The sequence below is a fragment of the Ornithorhynchus anatinus genome, chromosome 8, assembly GCF_004115215.2.
Source record: "Ornithorhynchus anatinus isolate Pmale09 chromosome 8, mOrnAna1.pri.v4, whole genome shotgun sequence".
Lineage (NCBI taxonomy): Eukaryota > Metazoa > Chordata > Mammalia > Monotremata > Ornithorhynchidae > Ornithorhynchus > Ornithorhynchus anatinus.
The window spans coordinates 54,565,499-54,591,875 of record NC_041735.1 but is presented as its reverse complement, the minus strand read 5'-3'; the positions used below and the strand labels follow the sequence as shown (position 1 = coordinate 54,591,875).

The 26,377-nt window shown below is 47.3% G+C and overlaps 2 protein-coding genes across 3 annotated transcripts in view; one reads left to right on the top strand and one right to left on the bottom strand.

Annotated features, from left to right (window-relative positions):
* TAX1BP1 (Tax1 binding protein 1) overlaps nt 1-650 on the top strand; it is an 87,086-nt gene extending 86,436 nt beyond the window's left edge. Inside the window, exon 19 of the mRNA XM_029071262.2 lies at nt 219-650. Within this exon, the coding sequence (XP_028927095.1) occupies nt 219-246 (28 nt within the window). The 3' untranslated portion in view covers nt 247-650. The remainder of the gene's footprint in view (nt 1-218) is intronic.
* Nucleotides 651-796: 146 nt separating this feature from the next.
* The window catches only part of JAZF1 (JAZF zinc finger 1), a 326,592-nt gene continuing 301,011 nt past the window's right edge, over nt 797-26,377 (bottom strand). For both annotated transcript variants that reach the window (XM_029071263.2, XM_029071264.2), the window contains exons 4-5: nt 15,856-16,025; nt 797-3,222 (exon numbers count right to left, since the gene is read on the bottom strand). In XM_029071263.2, coding sequence (XP_028927096.1) covers nt 3,046-3,222; nt 15,856-16,025 — 347 coding nt within the window. In that variant the 3' untranslated portion in view covers nt 797-3,045. The remainder of the gene's footprint in view (nt 3,223-15,855; nt 16,026-26,377) is intronic.

Below are 26,377 nucleotides of genomic sequence, written 5' to 3'. Positions count from 1 at the left end.
CCTCTGCCTCCCAGTCCCTTGCTCTTTCTACTAGGTCACGCTGCTTCTCTAACACTCACAGGGCACAAGCAGACTCGGGCTGCCGGGAGAAAATTACCTAGCAGTATTCCACCCCTTCGAACGGCATTACAGGGGAGCTGACCATACATACATCAAAGATGGGAGAGCAGCTGAACGACACACAGCCCTCTGAACCTCTTAATGTATTTTAATTGCAGGCTGACTTCTTTTTCTTCACCGATCTGAAATCCAGTCAGTTCATCTGTAACGCGGGGGATGTGTTCTTAAGGAATATTACGTTAAGGAGAAATTGTGTAACAGTACTCACAGCTGGACCAACGGGGCCACGCCCACGTGTACGACTGCTTCTTCCATCACCGGATCATTTTCTATCCAGGCAGAAGTGATGCGGAGAGAACGTTCTCAAAGCCTTCGGTCACGTTCTATCCACACCTCCTAGGTAAAACGCTCCCCACGGCACAATCGTTTAGTTATTTACCTAAGTTCCTTGTGAGGTGACAGGTTGGATCTCTGTTATCCTTTTCATAATAAAGAAGGGAGAGGTAAATGGACCCGAGCAAAGTGGAACCTGCAGAACTGCAGCAGCCCGACCCTGAAAGGAGGATTAAAATCTTAAAGATAAAAAAGCAGCATTACTTAGGTCAGTTTTCAATAGAGGGGACACTGGATACCTTGTCTGCTACCCGGGTTTATACATTTGACATAAAATGCTCTTGATCTTTGCTGGAAAGTAACATACGAACCAAAAACCTAGTTAAGAATACCGAGTCAGTTGTTTTGGGTCAGAGGCAGTTTATTTTAAACGTGATTCGATTTACATTTGTAAGGAGCTTTCTCGACAGGAAGTTTGATTCATTAAGTTGCCTTCAGTTCTAAAACAAACCTCTGTTAATTTCAAACTTAATGTATTTTGTCCCCAACAAAACATATGAAAATATAATTTAAAGCACAGTTTTCACAGACACAGTACAATACATTCACTATACACAGTATATCAAAATAGTCCCATCCTTACCTGTTTAGTAATACTGTCACAACGAAAAGGTAAATAGCAACTGGAATTTGTTTTATAGTTGAAAGGAAGTTACATGCAACAATGACTTTGTTTTATGACTGCTGAACTGACTGATCCAGCCTGGGGTTTTTTTGTGCTAGAAGGAACAGAGCCAAATGATACTTTGATGGGCCTAATTTGTTGCCGAAATTATCGGTAAATAGAAAATAGTCCAGTAACCGCTCTATGCACTTACTCTTTGCTTCTCGTGTCCGGATCGTCCTTTAAACCTAAGCTACAGCACTGTACACAACGCACTCCCATCACCTCTGGGGGATTGGAGGCTGTGTGTGTCGTCGAGAGGCCATTTTTAATCGGCGTTTAAAAAAAACAAAACTCTCGGTATGAGGGATTCGTGTTGTGAAAGTAGAAGCTCTCACATCTGGTTCCCAGATAATTGTCATCCTTTCAAAGTCCCGCAGAGTCCTAAAACCGAGGAGACCCGCCTGCTCCCCAGCTGTGGACAGAACTTTCCCCTCAAGGGTCTCAGATGGCCTGGGTCGGGGGGTTGGGGGGCACGGGGAAACGGGACACTGGAGGGGAGAGAGACGGTTGTGTCACGAGAAATCTGTGTTGCTTTGGAGCGGGGGAAGGTGACGTCAAAATTCTCCTCTAACATCAGACAACTGTAAAGCTCTGAGCTGTAAAGAATAGCACTTGGGATACAAGGATGCTCAAGGCAGGATGGTATTGTCAGCAAGAAGACGTTCAGGAATGGTCCCGATGCAACTAGCTCTCACTCACTGACCGCCCTGCTGCTGCAAGGAACACTTAACTGTCAGTAAGGCTCAATGTCATCTTTCGGCAAAGGGATTCAATAAAGCTATACAGACAACTCCAACTGGAACGCGGACACCGACGGTATGAGGCAAAGGAGTAGGCCTCCCCCACCCCCCCCACCAAATCACAAAAACAAAACACCCTTGAAGGAGGGTCAATAGAAATTCTCAACGCAAATGTTCCTTCTTGAAACATGCTTCAAATGTTAATTTTTATTTGCAACCACAGGCACATGTTAGTGCCAGGGCTGCAAGAATTGGCAACACATAAAACATTAAATCTGTTGGCAATAGAGAACTACAAAGTGCTTTAAAACTTCATCTGAAGATGAAGATAGAGTTATGTTTGAGAAAAAAAATTTGCACTTAAGTATTTCAAAGTGTTTCCTAAGAGTCAATTGCAGGGAAAAATATTTCACTGAACTGGGATCTTGGTCCTCGAACGTCTGAGGGGCGCAAACTTCACACAGCTTGTACAAAGGAAAAACAGTAAGAACTCTAACGCTGAAGTGATTGTTGGCTAGTTCAAATGGCAAGATTCTCAGCATTTCAAAGGGAAGAAAAGGATCTGCAAGATAATATAGAACACGGAAAGCACATCTCTTTACGCATGTTAAGTATGAAAATATTTTTAGCATATTATGTTACACATTCTTTCTAATTCATATTTACCATCCTTATCGCCTGGCTCCCCACGGACACGGACTCCGTCGTGTAAGGCATGTTAACCGGGTGGATAGCGGTAGGATTCTTTTCGGTCTGGATCGCACGCGTGAATCGCCGGGCTGAAAAACTTCCGTCACATTACTGCCATCTCAACTGATCTGAGCGCCCGCCTTCCCCCTCCCCCCGCCCTTCCCGTCCCCTCCCCAATAACACTGTAAGACACCTAAACCGTGTGCAACACATCCTTAGCCCTCGCTTTGCCGTAGGGGACGTGTCCCGAAGGATCTAGAGCTTCTGTTTAGCACCTTATATCGAAGTAATGAAAATGGGTATGATGATTACATGTGCAAATGTACAAAATCATTAACTCTACAAAGATACATCATTCCAAAATGACAGAAACTTGAAAGCATGCATTTCGTTCTTCTCCGGGAGGTTGGTGAAAGCTCCCCCTGAAAAAAGGTGGCTGTTTCCAAAATCAGCAACTGCTGGTGAGGATTCCTTGGCACAGTTCGGACCAGCACTTCATTGCTGCATCTTCCTGATAATCTCAGCCGACACGGGGGGGTGGAAATTGATTGTATGGTGCCTCAGGCCCTGAGCTGTCTTGTAACTCTTCCCACAACGGCATTTGAATGGCTTGCGGACACGGATCTGTGTTCTGTGGCCGTTTTTGGCGTGGTACTTTATACCGTTCACATTCTGGGGGGGAGAGAGAGAGAAAAACAATTACTTTCACCGGGGGGGTCTCGACGTACTTGGATGCGGGATTCTCTTGCTTCCGGAAACCTTCCCGAGGTGGTGACCGGCAGCCCGAGCCTTCCCAGGGATTGTCGGAGGTCGGCGCCCCCGACGGGACTGAGATGGACTCCCTGCGGGCCGCACGGCGCCACCGGGTGACCTGCCCGTCCGTGTGGGCTGCCCGAGCAGCCCACCCGCACCCGGAGGGCCCGGTTCGCCAAGATTTCCACCTGCATCGTCGAATGACATTTTTAACGGGGCACGGGCAACCGTCCCCTCTCAGGATCGCAACTGGAGAGTTTCCGGTACTCTACCAGTCTTGTCCATTCATTCAATCGTATTTATTGAGCGCTTACTTTGTGCAGAGCACTGTACTAAGCGCTTGGAAAGTACAATTCGGCAACAGAGAGATACAATCCCTAATCCCATTTAATCCCATTTCCACCTTGGATAATTTCCAACATAACATTGCTATACACCCCTGAGCTCGGGCTAAAATTACAGACAAAGCAAGCTCCAGATTCAATACAAGAAATCTTTGGGATTCTAATGTCTTGCCACACAACTTAGTATAGTGCCTCAGTATAGTGAAAATGGTAAAATTAATATTGAATAAATAATACAACCTCTCTCAACCTCAATCAACTAAAAAACAGCAGCAAGAAGCATGTTTATCAAGTCTATTCTGGCTTTCTGGCACCAGTGCATCCTATTAAAATTTTTTACCAAGGGTTTCAAGTTACAAAAGCACGTATTCATTCAATCATATTTATTGAGCGCTTAGTGAGAAGCAGCATGGCTCACTGGAAAGAGCACGGGCTTTGGAGTCAGAGGTCATGGGTTCGAACCCCGGCTCTGCCACTTGCCAGCTGTGTGACTTTGGGCAAGTCACTTAACTTCTCGGTGCCTCAGTTCCCTCATCTGTAAAATGGGGATTAAGACTGTGAGCCCCACGTGGGACAACCTGATTCCCCTATGTCTACCCCAGCGCTTAGAACAGTGCTCGGCACATAGTAAGCGCTTAACAAATACCATCATTATTGTTATTATTATTACCGTACGGCTACGGGAGAGAGACTCCAGCAGAGGCCTACCCATTCCATTCCTAGCTTGGGCAGGGGCTAGCGAGTGGAAGGCCATCTGCTACAAGTCAAAAACTCACCCGTGCCGGGCAGCAGCGGCACGGGAGAGAGTCGAGGGCGGGGCCTCGAGCTGCCTGCGCCGAAGGAGGCAGTGGTAAACCGCTTCTGTATTTTTACCAAGAAAACTACGGCTACGCTACCAGAACGACTGCAGGTGGAGGTGGGGCGTTCTGGGAGAGATGTGTCCATAGAGTTGCTATGGGTCGGAGACGACTCGACAGCACAAGACGAGAAAATGGGCAACTGTGGCTCGGTCAGGGACTGAACCAAGTTAACAGGACCAGCCCTTTTCCTTTTTTATGGTATTTGTTAAGTGTTGATGGTTCCAGGCACTGTACTAAGCACTGGGGTGGATGCAAGCTAATCGGGTTGGACAGAGTCCATGTCCCACATGGGGCTCACAGTCTAAATCTCCGTTTGACAGATGAGGGAACTTCGGCCCAGGGAAGTGAAGTGGCTTGCTCAACGTCACACAGCGGACAAGTGGTGGGGCCGCGATCAGAGCCCAGGTCCTTCTGTTTCTCAGGCCCGTGCTCTATCCACTGGGCCATGCTGCTTCTTACTAGGTCATGCTCCTTCTCAAGACAGCCCTTGCCCTCTGGGCGACTATGGGCAGCGGCCCACAGTTCCTTTCCTGAAAGGTCTCGTTCAGCAATCCCGCAACCATCTCCACGAGGTGATTAGCTGAATCTCTATCGTTTTTCAAAAGCGAGAACAGCTGGGACCTCAGATGAGAACAAGTCCCAGTTCTCCAGCTCCGATCACTCTAACTCTATTTTTTTAGGTTAGTCCCTCGGTTAATAATAATGTTGGTTTTTGTTAAGCGCTTACTATGTGCCGAGCAGTGTTCTAAGCACTGGGGTAGACACAGGGGAATCAGGTGGTCCCACGTGGGGCTCACAGTCTTAATCCCCATTTTACAGATGAGGTCACCGAGGCACAGAGAAGTTAAGTGACTTGCCCACAGTCACACAGCTGACAAGTGGCAGAGCCAGGATTCGAACTCATGACCTCTGACTCCAAAGCCCGCGCTCTTTCCACTGAGCCACGCTGCTTCTCAGTTCCAGTGTAAGTTCCTTGTGGGCAAGGATGACTTCCCAAGCGCCTCGTACCGCGGCATTACACCAAGGCTCTCAATAAACGCCACTACTTCTATTACTCTTGCTCTGCTGCGGTATTTGTTGGGTCCATGGACACTCTGCCTACCGTGCGCGGCTGGAATGTTCTGAGCAACACTGCGAGCGAGGGTGGATTGTCACCCGCCTTTCAGTTACAGGGACGAGAGCAACGTGGATCGGGCGTGTTCGGTGCAGAGCGGACACACGGAGAGAGATTGTACGCCACTAGAGAAGCAGCACGGAGTAGCGGATAGAGCACGGGCCTGGGAGTTGGAAGGTCTTTGGGTTCTAATCCCGGCTCCGCCATTTGCTGAGAGACCCTGGGCAAGTCACGTCACTTCTCTGAGCCTCAGTTACCTCATCTGTAAAATGGGGATTGAGACTGGGAGGACCCATGTGGGACAGAGACTGTGTCCAATCGGAGTTGCCTGTATCCAACCCAGTGCTTAGCACAGTGCCTGGCACGTAGTAAGTGCTTAACAAATACCATAATTTTATTAGATTGTAAACTCCTTGCGGGCAGGGAGCGTGGCCTCCGGGTCTATTGCACTCACCCAAGTGCTCAATACAGTACTGTTTACACATGATTAGACTGTAAGCCCGTCAAAGGGCAGGGACTGTCTCTATCTGTTGCCGACTTGTACATTCCAAGCGCTTAGTACAGTGCTCTGCACATAGTAAGTGCTCAATAAATACTATTGAATGAATGAATGAAGCACTCAAATCCCAATGATTGATTGTTCGAGGGAGATAGTGCAGCCTCCCAGACAGGCAGCGGACACTAGCTCTCTCCAGCCCTCTTTGGCCCGAGCCAGGCCTCATCTCTGAGCCCAGAGAGAGGCACAGTGTTGGCAACTTTCCGGATAGTCGGGCTGCCGGACAGTCTGGAGATTACAGAAGATGAAGCCCACTTCGCCACCTAATTAGCACCAATTCACTAGGTCCTGTGCAGATCAGACCTGGCCTGGGTCATTCATATCTTCCCGTTTGGGCTTCAAATCAAGTGAAACTAACACGTTGTTTAATGATTGGAGATGGTTAATTAGAAAAGCAAAACGTCCCTTTAAAAATACCATTAAAGGCAGTAAACCCCTCAGCTCCCAGATATCTGGGGTGTACTACGGCGACCCATCCTCAAATGGATCATCTGCTCTTGGCACATAGCTTCGAAACGCTTCACCCCATCGTTTTTACACAAAACGTGCTGCTCGACAGATTACAGAATCCAACAACCCTCACTCCTCAGATCTGCCGACCTCGCATAGCCTAGCGGAAAGAGCCCGAGCCTGGGAATCAGGGGACTTGGGTTCTAATGCAGACTTGGGTTCTAATGCGGCTCCACCACTTCCCCGTTGTGTGACCTCTCTCAAGTCACTTAACTTTTCTGTGCTTCAGTTTCCTCACCTGTGAAATAGAGATTAAATACACCTTCTCCCTCTCCCCTAGATTGTGAGCCCTGATGTAGGAAAGGGACTGTGCCTGATCTTCTTATCTTGTACCTACCCCAGAATTTAGAACGGTACTTGGCATCTAGTAAACTCCGAATAAATATCACAATTATCACTATTATCATTATTATTACCATTTTTATCATTACCACCATTACTGTTGTCGAGGAAAAATGAGAGAGGCTAGCTCTTCATAGAGGGCAGAGAAACTCCATGTTGGCCTGGGTTTTCCTACCAGTTGGGTTAGGAAAAACCTGACACACAAATTGCTAAAGCTGCAAGACTCAATGAGCCACAAAACCGAATCCTCTATCTCTGCTTAAAAGCGGGGAGAAAATTTGTTGAAACTGCAGCAGGCTCTTCCCTGCTCTAACATAAACACTTAGTGGTGGGCCTGGCTTAAACTGGTTGAGGTGCAGAAGAAAAGAAAGACTTTAACTCGTTTATCAGTTTTATTGCCCCGACAAGGTACCCCATCACTTTGAAACCCACTCTCTCTCTAAAATCAGCATATTTCCACCAGAGTAACCAAAGTCAGAAACAACTCGATGGCTAATAATAATGATAACAACAACAACAGTAACCAAAGTATCTTCCAAATTTCATCTTTGCAACTGTCAACGTTGCTAAAAGCTGGAACCTCAAGCCTTTTTGAAATTTCACCATGTGTTTTGTTACCTGGCTAGAATAACCCTTCTTGAAAAGTAAATTCCTTTTTTTGCAAATAATGCATCACCCCCAATTTCAAAAGTGTCAGACATTTTGTGAGCTTTGGAAAAAACTTGTTTTTTAAAAAGTTGCTGGGATATTTAAAAGATGAGCTTCCATCAACTTTGTAAAGAGATGAACAATGAAAAGTATGAAAAAAGTATATGCCATATATATATTAAGAATTACTTTTGAATAATTTATGTTATATATGTTTTATATATAGATATATTTTCAAAATATGACAGAGCTGGATTGTCACTATAATAATAATAATTAGTATTTGTCAATAATAATGACAGTGGGATTAGTTAAGTGCTTACTATGTGCCAAGCACTGGACGGAGCAATGGGATAGATACAGAGAAGCAGCGTGGCTCAGTGGAAAGAGCCCGGGCTTGGGAGTCAGAGGTCATGGCTCTGCCGCTTGCCAGCTGTGTGACTTCAGGCAAGTCACAACTTCTCTGTGCCTCAGTTACCTCATCTGTAAAATGGGGATTAAAACTGTGAGCCCCCCCCTCCCCCATGGGACAATCTGATCTCCTTGTATCCCCCCAGCGCTTAGAACAGTGCTTTGCATATAGTAAGTGCTTAACAAATACCACCATTATTATTATTATTAGATACAAGATAATCAGGTCAAACTCAGTGCCTGACTTATCTGGGGCTGGTCCCTATCAGTCATCCCCAGGTTGACATGACATAATAGTAATAATAAGAATAAGAATAACGGTATTTTTTAAGCACTTACGCTGTGCCAGGCGCTGTACTAAGCACCGGGGTGGATACAAGCAAATTGGGTTGGACGCAATCCCTGTCCCGTGTGGGGCTCACAGTCTCAATCCCCATTTTACAGATGGGGTCACTGAGGCACAGAGAAGCGAAATGACTTCCCCAAGGTCACACGGCAGACGAGCGGTTTGGGTGGGGAATTAGAACCCATGACCTTCCTACTCCCAGGCCCGTGCTCTATCCCTTACGCCACGCTGCTTCTCTCAATCGCCTCTCTTACCCGCCCCTCCCACCGATCCAGAATATTATATACAGCAGTGGTTGGCTTCACCCCCTTTCTGAGGTATAGTCTACGGGTCTGCCCTAGGATAAACTACATTTTACAGTATTAATAAGGTTCCTATTATACTTGACTGGGAAGCATCGTGGTGGGAAGCGTCAAGCATCGTTCTGGTCTCCGAGTTCAGCCACCTTTGTCTACACGACGAATCTTGGCGTCTTGTACTATCTGTAGGATTTCCCCCTGAAAATGGAAACCCAAGCTCTCAACGCGCCCAGTGCTGGGAAACAAGTCGAACCTCAACAGATCTGGGGAATTTGGTGGAGTTACGGGAAGGAGAAGAAAGCAACCTGGGTGATTCATTGTGCTACCCCTGAACCGGCGATTTAACTGGGCCACTCTCTCCCTGAGGGTGGCAAGGGGTCTGACCCAGGAGGGAGGGGGAAGGGGAAAAAAGCAGGGGCTTCTAGGGCCAAGTATTTCTGGGTCCTTGAAGACTGCAGGTCCCACTGGGCTCTGGCCAGTCACTGACAGTGACCTGCATCTCTGATGCCTTTACCCTGAAGCTCCTTGCTGCTCAGCTGCAGCTGTGGTCGGATTCCTGCGGCTGTGGTTGATGCATGGGGTCCCCAAAGAGAGAGAAGCGGCGTGGCTCAGTGGAAAGAGCCCGGGCTTAGGAGTCAGAGGTCGTGGGTTCTAATCCCGGCTCCGCCATCTGACAGCTGTGTGACTTCGGGCAAGTCACTCAACTTCTCGGTGCCTCAGTTCCCTCATCTGTAAAATGGGGATTAAGCCCGGGAGCCTCACGTGGGACGACCTGATTACCCTGAATCTACCCCAGAGCTTAGAACAGTGCTCAGCGCATAGTAAGTGCTTAACAAATACCAACGTTATTATTATTATAGATGCCACCTGACCCAATGATGCTGGGGTTCCTCCACTGACAGTGAACCCCAGAAGAAGGGTGGCTTAGTGGCAAGAGCCCGGGTTTGGGAGAAAGAGGTCGTGGGTTCTAATCCCAGCTCCGCCACTTGTCAGCTGTGTGACTTTGGACAATTCACTTCTCTGTGCCTCAGTGACTTCATCTGTAAAATGGGGATTAAGACTGTGAGCCCCACGTGGGACAACCCGATTACCTTGTATCTACCCCAGCACTTAAAACGGTGCTTGACACACAGTAAGCGTTTAACAAATACCATCGTCACCATCATCACCTCCTACCGAAACCGGGCCCCCCATCGATGCATGGTGACTGCCGCTTGAAACCAAACCAAACGTTTGCTTTCTGAGCTCAGCATTTAGCTTTTGTACTGCACGTATGGTTTGACAAGGAATTGGCGCGGGGGGTATGGGAGGGATTGTTTTACGTGTGTATCTACTTGCTATTCTTGCGGGGGAAAGGAAAGCTGTAATTCCACTGAAATTTGGATCCTCTTACTGCCGTCTGGGTGACTGTCCAATAAGGAGGATTGATGCTATTAGCCAACACCCATCACAGAGAGAAAAAACACAGTGAGGAAGGAAAAAAATGGGTAACCCAGTCATATACACTCAACCGAGAAGACACACAGAGAAGAGGGGAGAAATAAATGAGGCTAGGGAAAAGAGGGACAGAGAAATGACCAAAGAAGAAGTTGTGGGCAGAGAACGTGTCTGTTCGTCGTCGTATCGAACTCTCCCAAGCGCTTAGTACAGTGCCCCGCACCCAGTAAGCGCTCAACGAATACGACCGAACGAAGAGACTGAAAGAGAATTTAGATGAAAAAAGGAGGCCCTGAGGAGTCTCACCCATTTAGACCAAAATACAAGGTGCCCGTCACCTACCGAAAATACGGTATCGAGCGTTCTTTGCGGCTCGATCCGTGCTCGTCAGCCGCTCCACGGGTCGTTAATTTGTTCCCCGTCTGACTGTTGGAACGTTAATGGTGTGCAAGACATCCCCGAGACAGTCCTCATGCATTTGAGATGAAGGTAGCAAGATAGCAGAAGCAGGCAGGAACAACTTGCTTATTTGGGCAATAAAAAGACTAAGAGGGCTGGCAATCAAACAGGGAACAGACAGGACTCAGCAAATTACAAGGTTCTCCTCTTAGCTCTTTCCACTAAAGAAATGCTTTCTGCAGTATAGAGATGCCCTCTGGGAAATGGGCCTGTCTAGCAATCGCCATGGCTTGTTTGCTTTCTGAGCTAAACATTTAGCTTTTTTACTACACTCCTCCGCGTCCGTGGCTTCTGTCACAAGGAAGACGTACACGTTCGTCTGGAGACGTGAGATCAAGATCACGTTAGCTCAGAGACCCTTCAAAATATCCTGACAAGTTTTTCAGTTACGTCTCAATGAAGAGCAATCTAGTTTCCCGCATAATAATAAAGCCCGAATAAACATGAAAACTTCTGGAAGACACACCTGTCTTTTCAACTACACTCACGTCTGTGATGATATGGTTTGGGGCTACAATTTTTTGCACTAACAGGCTGTCCTAAGGTGACCCCGGGGTCCCCACCGTGTCAAGATCAAATGCTATCTCGTGACCCCCGAGCCGGCGGCGGAACTCGGGAGTGCGGGTGGGATACCGCCCCCACAACCGAAATTAGATCAGATTGGTAAATAATAATGATAATGCTATTTGTTAAGCGCTTACTATGGGCCAAGCACTGTTCTAAGTGCTGGGATACACGCAGGTTACCAGGTTGTCATATATGGGGCTCACAGTCAATCCTCATTTTACCAATGAGGTAACTGAGGCACAGAGAAGTTAAGTGACTGGCTCCAAGTCACACAGCTGACAAGCGGAGGAGCCGGGATTAGAACCCACGTCCTCTGACTTCCAGGCCCAGGCTCTTTCCACTAAGCCACGCTGCTTCTCTACTAGATCGACAGCTCAAGCCGGGGATACAGACGGTGTCCCTCGCCCCCATGCCAATCAAATCAGGTGTGGAGGAGGGGGAGGGGTGGATATTGGGTAAACTGAGGCTGGAATGGCGTAGGAGCACAGGCGATAAATACCTGCAGCCTCTGACTTTCCGTGCAGCGGACGGACACTCGCGGCAGCCGGCCGCAGGTCGCCCCTGCCCAGAGCGTGAGAAGCCCGCTCGGCCTGCACCAAGTGAGGAGCCGTGGGATGGGTGAGTGTCCCATCCCGCTGAACGCTCGTGGGGCTGGAAGCTAGGCGCTTCGCCATGGGTGTGTAATGCCTAAGTGGATTCCTCCCAAGTGGGAAGTGCTGGTGGGTGGGAGCGAGGGGCTTCACCGTGGGTGTGTAACGCATAAGTGGATTCCTCCCTAGTGGAAAGTACTCGTGGGTAAGAGCTAGCCCCCTCACCACGTGCCAACAAACCATAAATGAATTCCACCTGGGTGGGACCTGGGGGTTTTGCCACACTTGACTAACACATAAGTATATTCCTCCTGATAGGGAAGCTATCATTAAATAATCATATTCCTCCCAAAAGGGAAGTTCAATTCTCTGTGTCTAAAATAAATAATTCAATCCGTCTCGCGGAATAAGTTTTCTAGAAAACTCAGCCTTCCCATCCCCCCCTTCTCTCGTTGCCCCCCAATTCCCAAACAAACCGTGACGCAGGCTTAAGAGGGCGCCGACTGACCCCGGCTTCGGCTCGGGGGTCAGGTCGAGGGAGAACAGCGGGAGAGCGCTGCAGAGCCACTCGGAACCACGATATATTTTGCAAATTGTTTTGCAAACAGAATGGCATAATGGAGGCTGGAACGACCTAGCCCACACCTCAGTGATTTGATGTTTCACTTATTCAACCCCACTGCAGCATTTTAAGGAGCTGGAAACTAAGAAACTAGGTCTTAGAAACACTCCCACAGGCATTTCTGTAGTTATTTCCTCGGCCTAGGTTGTGGAAATGGAGATAATTATATCTCCTGCGACAGGGCCAGAACCTAGAGCGAGGTCTCCAAGTGACAGCAGTCAATCAAGCAATCAACAGTGTTTATTACACATCTACTGTGTGCAGAGCACTGTCCTAAACATTTGGGGGAGTACAATAGAATCAGTAGACTGGGTACCCATTGTTGGGCAGAGATTGTCTCTGTTAGAGAAGCAGCGTGGCTCAGTGGAAAGAGCCCGGGCTTGTGCGTCGGAGGTCATGGGTTTGAATTCCGGCTCTGCCACTTAATAATGTTGGTATTTGTTAAGCGCTTACTATGTGCCGAGCACTGTTCTAAGCGCTGGGGTAGACATAGGGGAATCAGGTTGTCCCACGTGGGGCTCACAGTCTTAATCCCCATTTTACAGATGAGGTAACTGAGGCACAGAGAAGTTAAGTGACTTGCCCACAGTCACACTTGTCAGCTGTGTGACTGTGGGCAAGTCACTTCACTTCTCTGTGCCTCAGTGACCTCATCTGTAAAATGGGGATTAACTGTGAGCCTCACCTGGGACAACCTGATTACCCTGTATCTCCCTCAGCGCTTAGAACAGTGCTCTGCACATAGTAAGCGCTTAACAAATACCAACATTATTATTATTGCTGCTGAATTGTACTTTCCAAGCGCTTAGTACAGTGTTCTGCACACAGTAAGCCCTCAATAAATACGACTGAATGAGTGAACAGAGTTAGTAGACATGATCCCTGCTCTCAGGTGGAGCACAGGTTCTAATTTGTGAGTTGGGCAAGGGGAAAATAAGATGGGGTGATTAGATATGATTTGGGGAAGGCCTGCTAGAGAAGATTGGAACAGCAGTGCTCTGCTGGCTATGAAAAAGGAGGAGGTTTCAGGTAGAGGGGAAGGGTGTGAAGAAGGGGTTGGCAGTCAGAGAAGAAAGAAGGAGGCCCAGTGGGCATTCATTCATTCAATCATATCTACTGAGTGCTTACTGTGTGCACAGCACTCTTCTAAGCGTTTGGAAAGTACAATTCGGCAAAAGATAGAGACAATCCCTTAGCCAGCAATGGGCTCATAGTCTAGAAGGGGGAGACAGACAACAAAACAAAACAAGTAGCCGGGCATCAATAGCATCAAAGTGAGTAGATCAGCCTGAGAGGAAAGGAGAGTCAGAGCTGGGTGGAGTGGGAGAAGAGAACGGATAAGTGGGAGGGAGAGAATTGACAGAGTTGGTCAGGAGTTTTCGCTTGACGCAGAGAGAAATGGGCAGCCATCGGAGGATGCTAAGGCGTGGATGCCGTGCGCCGAGCACCGCGCTCAGCACTGATACAGATACAAGATAAGCAGTTTAGACACTGCCTCTGTCCCACAGGGGGTTCAGAGTCTAAGGCGGAGGAAGAATAGGTATCTTATCCCCATTTTACAGACGAGGAAACCTAGGCACAGAGAGGTTAAGTGACTTGTCTGAGGTCTCCCAGCAGGCAAGTGGAAGAGCAGGGATCACAACCCAATTCTCCCGACTCTCAGTCCAGCCGCTTCTAGGCCAAGCTGCTTCTTATTTGATGGACTGGTTGCCAGGACCCGCTAGGGCTGATCCCTAGCCCTCTGGGCTTAGCTGTTCAGAATCCGGGCGACCCTGGGCTCTCCGACCGGGTCCCGGGGCTGGGGCCAGGCACGCCTGCCGGCGGCCTCCCTCACACCTCTTTCCTTTCAACTTCAGCCCCGGGCGTGAGGTGATATTCTGGGGGCAAGACAGCCAAGAAACCTGAATTAATGAATCTCTATTCATACAAGTCGGTAGAATTTCCCGGAGGGGAAGCTCAAGAAGATGCTCTCCAAATGCTTTCTGGGAGCTGAAGGTACTTTATACGTGTTTTTAATGCTGTTTTTTAATGGTATTTGTTATGTGCTGACTATGAGCCAGAGTCTATACTAAGCACTGGGGTAGATACAAGTCAATCAGGTTGGACACAGTACCTGTCCCATGTAGGTCTCAGAGTCTTAATCCTCATTTTACAGATGAGGGAACTGAGGCCCAGAGAAGTGAAGTGACTTGCCCGAGGTCACACAGCAGACAAGTGGCCGAGTCGGGATTAGGACCCAAGACCTTCTGACTCCCAAACCCGTGCCGTATCCCTGCCTGAGCCTCTACCCCGGCCTCGGCAGCAGGCACGGGGTCCTGCCACGTGTTGGGCTCAGCCCTACTCCCGGGACCCCAGGTCCCCCACCTAGCGAATCCTTCCGCCCAAGTCGACCACTGCAGACTCCCGCTTTCCTCACCTGCCAGAGCCCGTCCCTCCTCCCTGTGGCCTCAGGGATGGCCTCCCTATTGATTCACAGCAGTCACACATCAGACGAGTGGCGGAGTCGGGATTAGAACCCAGGTCCTTCTGACTTCCAGGCCCGTGCTCTATCCAACAGGCCACGCCGCTTCTTCCCAATGGTCTTTCACAAGCTGCCTCTGGAGCCACCGAGGGAGAGGGAGTATGGCAACGACAATCACTCATTCGGGTTGCCAGTTGGATCTGAATCTGGACCATTTTGAAGGCAGAGTCCAGGTTGCCATTCTGCAGTCCATAAGAGACCTCGATCGATGGCTCAGTTACTACGCAGAGTTCACCGGAGTAAACACAACTAGCAGCGTGGTCTAATGGATAGAGCATGTCACTTAAACTTCTCTGTGCCTCAATTACCTCATTGGTAAAACGGGGTTTAAGACCGTTTAAGACATGGACTTTGTCCAACCTGATTATTCTGTATCTACCCCAGTCCTCGGAGCAGTACCTGGCACAGAGTAAGTGCTTAGCAAATACCTTAGAAAAAAAAGGTCAGTCATAGAGCATGGCCCTGGGAGTCAGAAGGTCATGGGTTCTAATCCTGGCTCCACCACTTGTCTGCTGTGTGGTCTTGGGCAAGCTACTTTACTGCTCTGTGCCTCAGTCACCTCATCTGCAAAATGGGGATGAGGGCTTTGAGCCCTGTGTGGGACAGGGACTGAGTCCAACTCGATGTTCTTGTATCCTCCCCAGCGCTTGGAACAGCGTCTGGCACACAGTAAGTGCTTAACAAATAACATTATCATTATTAATAATAACGTACTCGGCGGTTTAGTTATCACAGGTGATGGAAAAATCCTTCCTCCTAGCCGGTTACAAAATTCAGTAATGCAGATCCATTGAAGATAAGAAGTTCCACGAAAGGCCTTCTGTGACCTTTGTGAGAATAAATGACTTTTTAAAAATGAGTGAGGACCTGGTACTCGGGGCTTGGGCTTTCCTGCTCCCCCCAGCCCCGTCACTGGCTTATCTTACCTTGTATCTTTTCTTACATCCCGGAACTGGACAGGCAAAGGGCTTCTCGTCCCCTCCATTCATGCACATGGAGCTGAGGATGGCTTCCGAGCTGATTGCGCTCTCGGTGGTCCAGGACTCGTCGCTGTCCGATTCTTCATAGTCAACTTCCTCCTCGTCGTATTCGCTCCCTAAAAACCAAGGCGGAAATAGTACGTGAGAGTCTGTCCCCGTACCGCAGTTGAGTTTGCCACCAAAACCACTCTCTTGGGGCCTTTAGGCCTCAACCAGGCCTTCTTCAACCGTCCCTAGGCACGGCATTTGTTAAGCGCTAAATGCTGGGCCGAACGCTGGCTTAGAAATAAAATAGCCTGATCGGATACAGCCCCCGTCCCACGCGGAGTAAGGTACGTGTGAGTCCCACCCCTTGGTTTCCCCAACGCCACTGGGGCCCCAGTAACTACTGATTAAAAATGGAATGCTACAATCTGAATTAGCCAGGAGGTAAATTAAAAAACCCTATCACAACCCAGATCTTTTGAACAAACCCCAAATCATTTACTTGGCGATTGGCTTCCACACAAAGCAAGACCCGAAGAGAATGATTTCACAGATCATAAACAGTGTAAAATAATACGATGACAAGAGACCTAATGCATTTACAAGCTCTGGGGAAGTAAACAGGAATTATAGCACAACATTAATAAAAATTATATCACAACAATTACAGCAGTGAAATGCATCCCCAGGTATGGAGAAAAGAGCACCGTGAACTTGGCTTGGTCCTCAGCATCTGAGCTTTGCTACAGGAGGAATTTCACCACCAAATATGGGCACTTTTATTCATTTTAACACTAACGGATACTAATAAAGAGTCCGAAGACAAGTTGAGCACAGAATAAAAGAGCAGAACTTCAGCTATGGCTGGGAGGACAATGAGCCAGACCCAACCCCACTTTATGTACACAATCTCACCCTATCCACATCCCTCTTCCCCTTCCACAGTCCCCATGGGTGGCTATTACCACTTGTTCCTCTTTCTCCTCCTCCACTGATGATCCATCTCTTCTACCTTGAAACTCCCCTACCCTTTTCTGTCATTTCACCGCATGCCAGCTCTTGCACAAGAAAGAAGGGTCGATGAGGAGTTGGAAATTTATTGGCTAAACTGAGTTTTTTCAATTAACTGTGGATTGTACTACTCCTATTATCACTGACATCAATGAATAATAATAATAGTAATAATAATCATCATGGTTTTGCTAAGCACCTACTATGTGCCGACACCGTACTACGCGTTGAGTTGGATACAAGCATAACGGGTTGGACTCAGTCCCTGTTCCACAGGGGGCTCACAGTCTCAATCCCCGTTTGACAGATGAGGGAACTGAGGCCCAGAGAAGTGACTTGCCCAAGGTCACACAGAAGACAAGTGGCGGAGTAGGAATTAGAACCCATGATCTTCTGACTCCCAGGCCTGAGCTCTATCCACTATGCCATGGATACAATCACACAGAAACTTGGATGGGAAATTATCCGGCAAAGACGACTCCCCAGTAGCACTGCTGGATTAGGAAGGGTAGAGTGGGGTAGGAGGTTCAGTGTCCCCTTGAATATTGGGGGTGGGGAACCATAGGGAAGCAGTATGGCTAGTGGTTAGAGCCTGGGCCTGGGAATCAGAAGGTCATGGGTTCTAATTCCCGCTCTGCCACTTGTCTGCTGGATGACCCTGGGCAAGTCACTTCACTTCTCTGTGCCTCATCTGTAAAATGAGGATTAAGACTATGCATCCCATATTGGATTTAGATTGTATCCAATCTGATTAGTTTGTATTTACTCCAGCCTTTAGTATTCCGTACAGTGCCCGGCACATAGTAAGCGCTTCGGTGGCTGTTCTCCCACGGACTTCTGGACAGAAGAGGCTGCTGGTCCTAGTCTGGCCACCTCTTGGGGTAGAGTAAGGAGAAAAGAGCCATTAATGTCAATAGGAGGCAGTGTGGTCTAGTAGAAAGAGCACAGGACTGAGATTGATTGATTCAGGAGACCCGGGCTCTAATCGTGGCTCTGCTGCTTGCTTGCTGAGACTCTGGACAGGTCATTAAAACTTCTCTGTGCTTCAGTTTTGTCATCTGTAAAACAGGGATTAAATAATAATAATGATGGTATTTGTTAAGCGCTTACTATGTGCAGAGCACTGTTCTAAGCGCTGGGGAGGATACAAGGTGATCAGGTTGTCCCACGTGAGGCTCACAGTCTTCATCCCCATTTTACAGAGGAGGGAACTGAGGCACAGAGAAGTGAAGTAACTTGCCCGAGGTCACACAGCAGACAAGCCTGTTCTACTTCTCCCTCAGACTACAAAGTCCCTCGTGGGACAAGGACTGTGTCTGATCTGATTATAGGGTATCTATCTTGTACTGTATCTACCCCAGCAAATAGCACAGTGTTTGGTACCTGGTGTTAACAAAAATCACACTATTAATATCATTATAACTGTTATTATCATTAATAATAATGATAATAATAGTAATAAGAAGAATAACACCACCATCTTGGGGACCCCTACTGGTGGGCCATTACTCTCCATCTTAGGTCCGGAGGCCACGAGTTAATCCGCAGATGGAGGCTGAGCTATTTTCTACCCTGCAGAAAGGAAGCAAAGTAGGATTATGTGCAGATAGGGAAAAAAAGAGTGCATCTCGCCATTAGCCTACTCTGAGTTGTCACATCTAGAAAAAGCCATGACTGGCTGCAGGGTCTTCTGGCGTATGGAAAGATATATAGTCAAAACAATCACTTCTGACCATTTTTGTCATGCTTTTGAATTCTAGGGCTAAGCCCCATTGCAATTAAACTAACTTATTAAAAACATTTGGACCCAAACCGCATCTTTGCTTTCTGCACGGGATACCATCCTGGTGGAGAAAAGTAAACCGTCAGCTGGGTCGTTTACAACTCCTCTCCTCCTGTGACTCGGGACAAACGTTTAGGTCTCCAGGCCAGACCTGCTGCACCGACCTGGGGAAAGGGAAGGAAAGGAGAACTTGGGCCATTTTGGTCCTGCAGTCCTGACAGCATGGCAACCTAGCTGCTCTTCCTCTAGCCATCCAAAGAACTGAGCCTGGTGACTACGGGAGCGGGAGAAACCCCCGGCCTCTGGTGATGTGAAGCCAGAGTCTCTAGACTGTAAATTCGTTGTGGGCGGGGAATGTGTCTGTTTATTCTTATATTATATTCTCCCAAGCGCTTAGTGCAGTCCTCTGCACACGATAAGCACTCAATAAATACAACTGAATGAATGAATCAATAGGAAAGCCTTCCCCGGGGCCGCCAGAAAGAGGGACGGGCCCCGGCGGGCGAGGAAAGCAAGAGTCTCCAGTGGTTGGCTTGGGAGGAAGGATTCGTTAGGTGGGGGACCTGGGGTTCCGGTTGTAGGACTAAGGCCCAACACACGTCGGGACCTTGCGCCTGCTGCCAAGGCCGGGGTAGGAGCTCAGGCGGGGATACGGCACGGGTTTGGGAGTCAGAAGGTTCTGATCCTGCCTCGGCCACTTATCTGCTACGTGACCTCCGGCAAGTCACTTCACTTCTCTGGGCCTCAGTTCCCTCATCTGTAAAAGGGAGATTAATACTGTGAGCCTCCCTGTGGGAGGGGGACTGTGTCCAACCTGATTACCTTTTATCTACTCCAGCGCTTAGTACAACGCCTGGCACACAGTCAGCGCTTAACAAATACCATTACAAACAAACGAACGAACACACACCCTTGGGTGAAGCAGTCACGGAACTCAGCCGCTTTCTACACACAAAGAGGATCCAAGTCACGCTCTTTTAATTGCCTATTCACCATGCCGGAAAATTGTTGTTTCCTCCACCCTAACGACACCAAGCCATCAGGACAAATGGCAGGGAGTCTTGCCCATTTGTTAATGATTTTCGAGGAGCACGCAACAAAGTTATTTTCATAATTCCAAAGGCACAAAAGGAGAAGCATTTAAGATGGCCATTCTATTCTATGTGTATCTGTCTGTTCAGGGCATATAATTCAAGAGTGCAAGCTGAAACATGAGGAGGAAAACGTTTCCCTCTCTAAACTCTTCTTCTCAGAGCTCTTCCTTGCAAGACATATATATTTTTTTGAATGATACTTCATTTACCATGTGCCAGGCACGGTCAGATTGGACATAGACTCACATGGGGCTCACAGTCTAAATAGGAGGAAGTAGGATTTGATCCCCATTTTACCGAAGAGGTAACTGAGGCACAGAGGAGTTATGAGATTGCCCACGGTCACACAGCAGACAAGTGGCAGAGCTGGAATTAGAAGTCAGGTCCTCTGACTCCCAGCCTGAGCTCTTTCCACTAGGCCACACTGCTGTTCCTGACAGGAGTCTCCCACCTCATATTCTACGGCACCTTCTGCTCTCCTCACGCATCTCCCAGAGGACCCTCAGAATGGTTGGAATGGGCGCCACCTGTGTCCTTCCCACCTTACCCCCAAAGAAGCACAAAGTGCCTTAATTGGGCCTGGGGCAGAGATGGGAGAGGAGAAGAAAGGAAAGAGAAAATAAAGGGGTTTTCTGTCTCCTCCGCATCAACAATACAAAGGGAAGGAACCTCAACTGTCCACGTGTGTACAAAATCGCTTTTGCCCCTTATCGGGGCAAAGAAGTGGGCTAACTTCTGGGTGCCCCAAAGCAACCAGTTGCTCTTTCCCCCGGAAACTGACTTTTCTGAGCAGATGCTGACACTGAAGTTATGCTCATAATATTAATAATGATGATGGCATCTGCTAAGCGCTTAAGCACTCTACTAAGCACTGGGGTGGATATAAGCAAATCAAGTTGGACACAGTTCTTCTCCCAAGTGGGGCCCACAGTCTCAATCGGGGCTCACGGCCTCAGTCTCATCTCCAACAGTCTGTCCACCAAGTTCCAAGTGTCACCAGTGGCGAAAAGAAATCAACTGGGCAGAAGAGTAAAACTGCTTCTCTAGAAAAACCAAGTCCACATTTAGCAGATAAGCAGGTCAAGACAGACTGGCGAGAGTCTCGGGAAGGAAGAATCTTCTGACTTGATTTTTGACAGAGGTAGCAGCCAGGATCGGCAGTCACTACAGATTAATCAATCGATCGACGGTACCGATTGACTGATTGATGGCTGAGGCCGAGAAGGAGCGGCCAAAGAGAGAGTAATAATAATGATGGTATTTGTTAGGCGCTTACTATGGGCCAAGCACTGTTCTAAGCGCTAGAGGGGATACAAAGATAGGAGAGGAACGAGGAGAGGACAGTGTCAGCTTGCCCCCTCCTACCTTACCTTGCTGATTTCCTCCTGCAACTCAGCCCACACTCACTTTTCAACACCGACCTACCCGTTGCTTTGAATACTGCAATATAATTCAACAGAGTTGGTAGGTGCGTTACCGGCCCAGAAAGACGATTAGACGGGGAGACAAACATTAAAAGATATTATGGCTGTTTACATAGAAGAGGGACAGGGACCATGTCTGGGTATCCCCTCTACACTGTAACTCGTTGTGGGCAGGGAAAGGGTCTGTACATTGTTATAGTGTACTCTCCCAAGTGCTTAGTACAGGGTTTTGCACACAATAAGTGCTCAGTAAATACAACTGAATGAACTGTTCTCTCTCCCCACTCCCTTCCCCTCGTCTCAGCACTGTGCTCATTTGAATATATTATCTATTACCCTATTTATTTTGTTAATGAGGTGTACATCCCCTTGATTCTATTTATCTTGATGATGTTATCTTGTTTTTGTTTTGTTCTGCTTTGCTTTGCTGTCTGTCTTCCCCATTTAGACTGTGAGCCCGTCGTTGGGCAGGGATTGTCTCTATCTGTTGCCAAATTGGACATTCCAAGAGCTTAGTACAGTGCTCTGCACATAGTAAGCACTCAATAAATACTTTTGAATGAATGAATGAATTATACTGAACTCTCCTGGGCGCTTAGTACTGGGTTCTGCACATAGTAAGCACTCAATAAATACCACTGAATGAATGAATGAGCAAAAGTGCTGTGGGGCTGAGGGTGGAGTGAATATCAAGTGCTTAATGGGTACAGATCCAGGTGCAGAGACGATGCAAAAGGGAATGAGGGAAGTAGGGAAATGGGGGCCTAGTTAGGGAAGGCCTTGTGGAGGAGGTCTGAGGGATATTAGATCCTTTTATAATTAGGTTATAAATGAATAGTCTTCTCTTTAAACCCTCCCTGTTATTCCCCGCCATATGAAACATTATCAATTTGACTGAACCTTGTTTTCTGATAACACATGAGTAGCGGCAGGGGAAAAGTGGTAAAGTTCTTATTAACCAGGGGTTGTTTGACTGGAATGGTGAGAAGCTGGAACACGCCCCCAGATCTACTATTTTTGATTGCAGACTTTTAATTCGTGTTCACTGTTGGGGTTGTTTTTTTTTGCTGATGGCTTTAAGATACACCATCAACACTCTGCCTCTTACTTACCCACTCTCTTCTCCTACCACACACCAGCTTGCACTTTCTATTCCTCTCTCACTATACGGTAGTCTCACCTTTCTTGCCTCTCACACTAGATTGTAAGTTTTTTGAGGGCCCAATGCATCTACTTACTCTACTGAACTCTCCCAAGTGCTCAGTCCAATGTTCGGCACAAGATAAGCAAGCAATAAGCAAGCAAAAATATCAAGCAAAAACTCCTCATTCTTGGCTTCAAAGCTGTCCATCCCCTTGCCCCCTCCTACCTTACCTCCCTTCTCTCCTTCTACAGCCCAGCCTGCATACTCCGCTTCTCTGGTACTAACCTTTCCACTGTGCCTCGTTCTCGCCTGTCTCGCCGTCGATCCCTGGTCCATGTCCTACCTCTGGCCTGGAATGCCCTCCCTCCTCAAATCCACCAAACTAGCACACTTCTCCCCTTCAAAGCCCTACTGAAAGCTCACCTCCTCCAGGAGATCTTCCTAGACTAATCCCCCCTTTTCTTCTGTTCCCTCTCCCTTCCCCGATGCCCCTTCCCCACCTCACAGCACCTGTGTATATATGTACATACTTATTATAATTCTATTTATTTTTATTGCTGTGTATAAATCTATAATTCTATTTATTTATAATGATGCTACTGATGCCTGTTTACTTGTTTTGATGCCTTTTTTCCTCCCTTCTAGACTGTGAGCCTGTTGTGGGCAGGGATTGTCTCTATTTCTTGCTGAATTGTACTTTCCAAGCACTTAGTACAGTCCTCTGCATACAGTAAGTGCTCAATAAATACGATTAAATGAATAAGTGCTTAGTAAAATGCCACTGATGGCCTGTGACATGACTCCTGGTTTAAACCTTTCCTCCTGCCTTCATATCAACCAAACCACAGTTCTCCCTATCTTCATCACCAATTGAGATTCCACCTCTTCCAGGAGGTCTCCCTGGATTAATTTCCCTTCTTCCCAGGTTGTATTCTCCCAATTGTCATATCACCACTTTTGCACACAAAGCCTCTCGGTGTGCATTTGTACAGATCGTTTCACACGGTAGACTGCGTAACCATTTCTTCCTCTTATTCGTAAATTATTTTATGTCTGTCGCTTAAGCTAGACTGTAAGACTCTTGAGGTTGGGGATCACATTCTCTTCTACTGTATTCTCCCAAACACTCCCTTCTTCATATCTGTAATTTATTTTTGTATCTCTCTCCCCCACTAGGATTGAAAGCTCCTTGAGAGCAGCAATCAGGTCTAACCTGTTGTATGTACTCTCCCACATGCTTAATACAGTACTCTGCATTTAGTAAACATTCAATAAATACCCATGATTGTTTGACTGACTGATACAAAGTCCACTGTGCTCTTCCAAGCGATTAAGTACAGTATTCTGCACACAATAAGGTACGCAGTAAATACTAGTGATTCCTATTAAATGATTGTTTTGCCCTTTGCAGATTCCGGTCAAAGCCATCTATTTCCCCTGGAAAATTCTTCTGAAAAAATACACTTGCTCAGGTAGATGTGGCTTGTGAGACAGATGTAGAGGTTTTTTTCCAGGTTCTTACAAAGAATTCAACCGCTACGCTCTCCAGGGTTTGCTGCTGGCCTGGCCATTTTCTCCCTCATTATGAAATGTAATGTGTTAGGTCCTGGGAGGGTGCACTGCAGATGAAAGAATATTTGCACGGGAAGAGGAATACAAAAATAGAAATTCAGACCCTGAGAAAAATGCTATAATGATCTAGGTGAGAAATAATTAGAGTCTGTGAGCAAAACCATCTCATGCTATACCAAAATAATTGTTTCTCTCCAGGCTTAACATATAAAGTTCACAGTAACAGTAAATAAATTGCTTTACTGTAGAATAATGTTGTGAGTGTCATGGAAAGTTCACGCAGTCCTAATGATTTCTCAGGCTAGCGCAGTTCCACACTTTGTCTCCTGTGGAACTTACAGTTTGGGTCCATAAACAAGAGCTTTATGAGCGCACTTCTCATTTTAAGAAGCCAATTTGGCCATATAATGCGACAGCTTCTTCAAAATGGCAAATGGCAGTGTAGTTCTTACATATTGCGTCTATCAATCTGATTTCATAAGACACAAAACCAGATTTAAATCGGTGGAAATTTTACATATCCAATAGGCCCAGGCTTGCAGTGATTTAAAGAAACTGCAGAGACCACAGTTCACTCTGCTTCACAATGCAGAGTTCGTTTTCAGTATCTTTTCAAAATTAAAAACAAAAGCTTGTGTTTTTTTGTATTATCAGAAGCCCGTTGGATGGTTTAGGGGTTGTCCTGCTTGGAGCTAGGGAATAAATCCCCAAGCCTTCAAGATGAAAAACAAAGTCACAGTCCCACTGCTTTCTGATGTACTCTTGTTGTGGATAGGGAATGTATTTACCAACTCTGTTACACTGTACTCTCCCAAGCATTTAGTACAGTGCCCTGCACACTGGGAAGCAGTGTGGCTCAGTGGAAAGAGCCCGGGCTTGGGAGTTAGAGGTCATGGGTTCAAATCCCGGCTCTCCCACTTGTCAGCTGTGTGACCCTGGGCGTCACTTAACTTCTCTGTGTCTCAGTTCCCTCATCTGTAAAATGGGGATGAAGACTGAGAGCCTCACGTGGGACAACCTGATTACCCTGTATCTACCCCAGTGCTTAGAACAGTGCTCTGCACATAGTAAGCGCTTAACAAATACCAACATTATTATTATTATTATTATTATTAAAGGCTCAATAAATACAATTGATTGATCACTCTGGACTCCAGTAACCCAAATGATTTTCTCCTTTACACATTATTTCCCCATTCACTTTGACTTGAACAGAGACACCCCGGTAACATCACCTAATAATAATAGTAATGATAATGATGGCATTTGTTAAGCGCTACTATGTGTCAAGCACCGTTCTAAGCATTGGGGTAGATACAAGCTAATCAGTTAGACACAGGCCCCGTCCCACATGGGGCTCACAGTCTTAATCCCCATTTTACAGATGAGGGAACTGAGGCCCAGAGAAGTGAAGTGACTTCCAGCTCATGAGGCAGAGCTGGAATTAGAACCCAGGTCTTTCTGACTCCCAGGCCTGGGCTCTATCCACTAAGCCATGCTGCTTCCCCTAAGGCATCAATGAAAGTTGCTACTGATCCCCCAGCATGGTTGGATTCTTCTGTTTGTAAATGATGTAAATCCAGAGAATCTGGGTTTTTTCCCAGAATTCCCCACCAGAGACCCCGACCCAAACTTGCCAGCATCTGATATTATTACTATAATTATATTTGTTAAATGCTTACTATGTGCAAGACACTCTAAGCGCTGGAGTGGGTCCAATCAAGTCGGGTTGGATACAGTCCCTGTCCCACATGGGGCTCACACTCAAATCCCCATTTTATAGGTGAGGTAACTGAGGCACAGAGAAGTAAAGTGACTTGCCCAAGGTCACAGAGCAGACAAGTGGCAGAGACAGGATTAGAACTCAGGACCTTATGACTCCAGGCCCGCACTCTGTCCATTATGCCACGCTGCTTCTCAAGTTGTAGTTGAAACATTAGCTCAGCTCCTGCAGATCTAACTTCAACTAAAAGAGCAGCAGACACTCTGATTAGACTATAAGCTCGTCAAAGGGCAGGGACTGTCTCTATCTGTTACCGATTTGTACATTCCAAGCGCTTAGTACAGTGCTCTGCACATAGTAAGTGCTCAACAAATACTATTGAATGAATGAATTGAATGAATGGATGATTCCCTCAGTGGCATAGTGGACAGAGCACAGGCCTGGAAGTCAGAAGGACCTGGGTTCGAATCCCACCTCCACCACTTGTCTGCTGTGTGTACTTGGGCAGGTCACTTCACTTTTCTGTGCTTCAATTACCTCATCTGTAAAATGGGGATTAAAACTGTGAGCCCCTTGTGGGACAGGGACCGTATCCAACCTGATTTGCTTGCATCTCCCCCAGCGCTTAGTACAGTGTCTGGAACATAGTAAGCGGTAAACAAGTAGCACAATTATTATTAAAATGGACTGTGGAGGGAGTAGGAGAGGCTGGTTGCACACTTCTCCTGGACT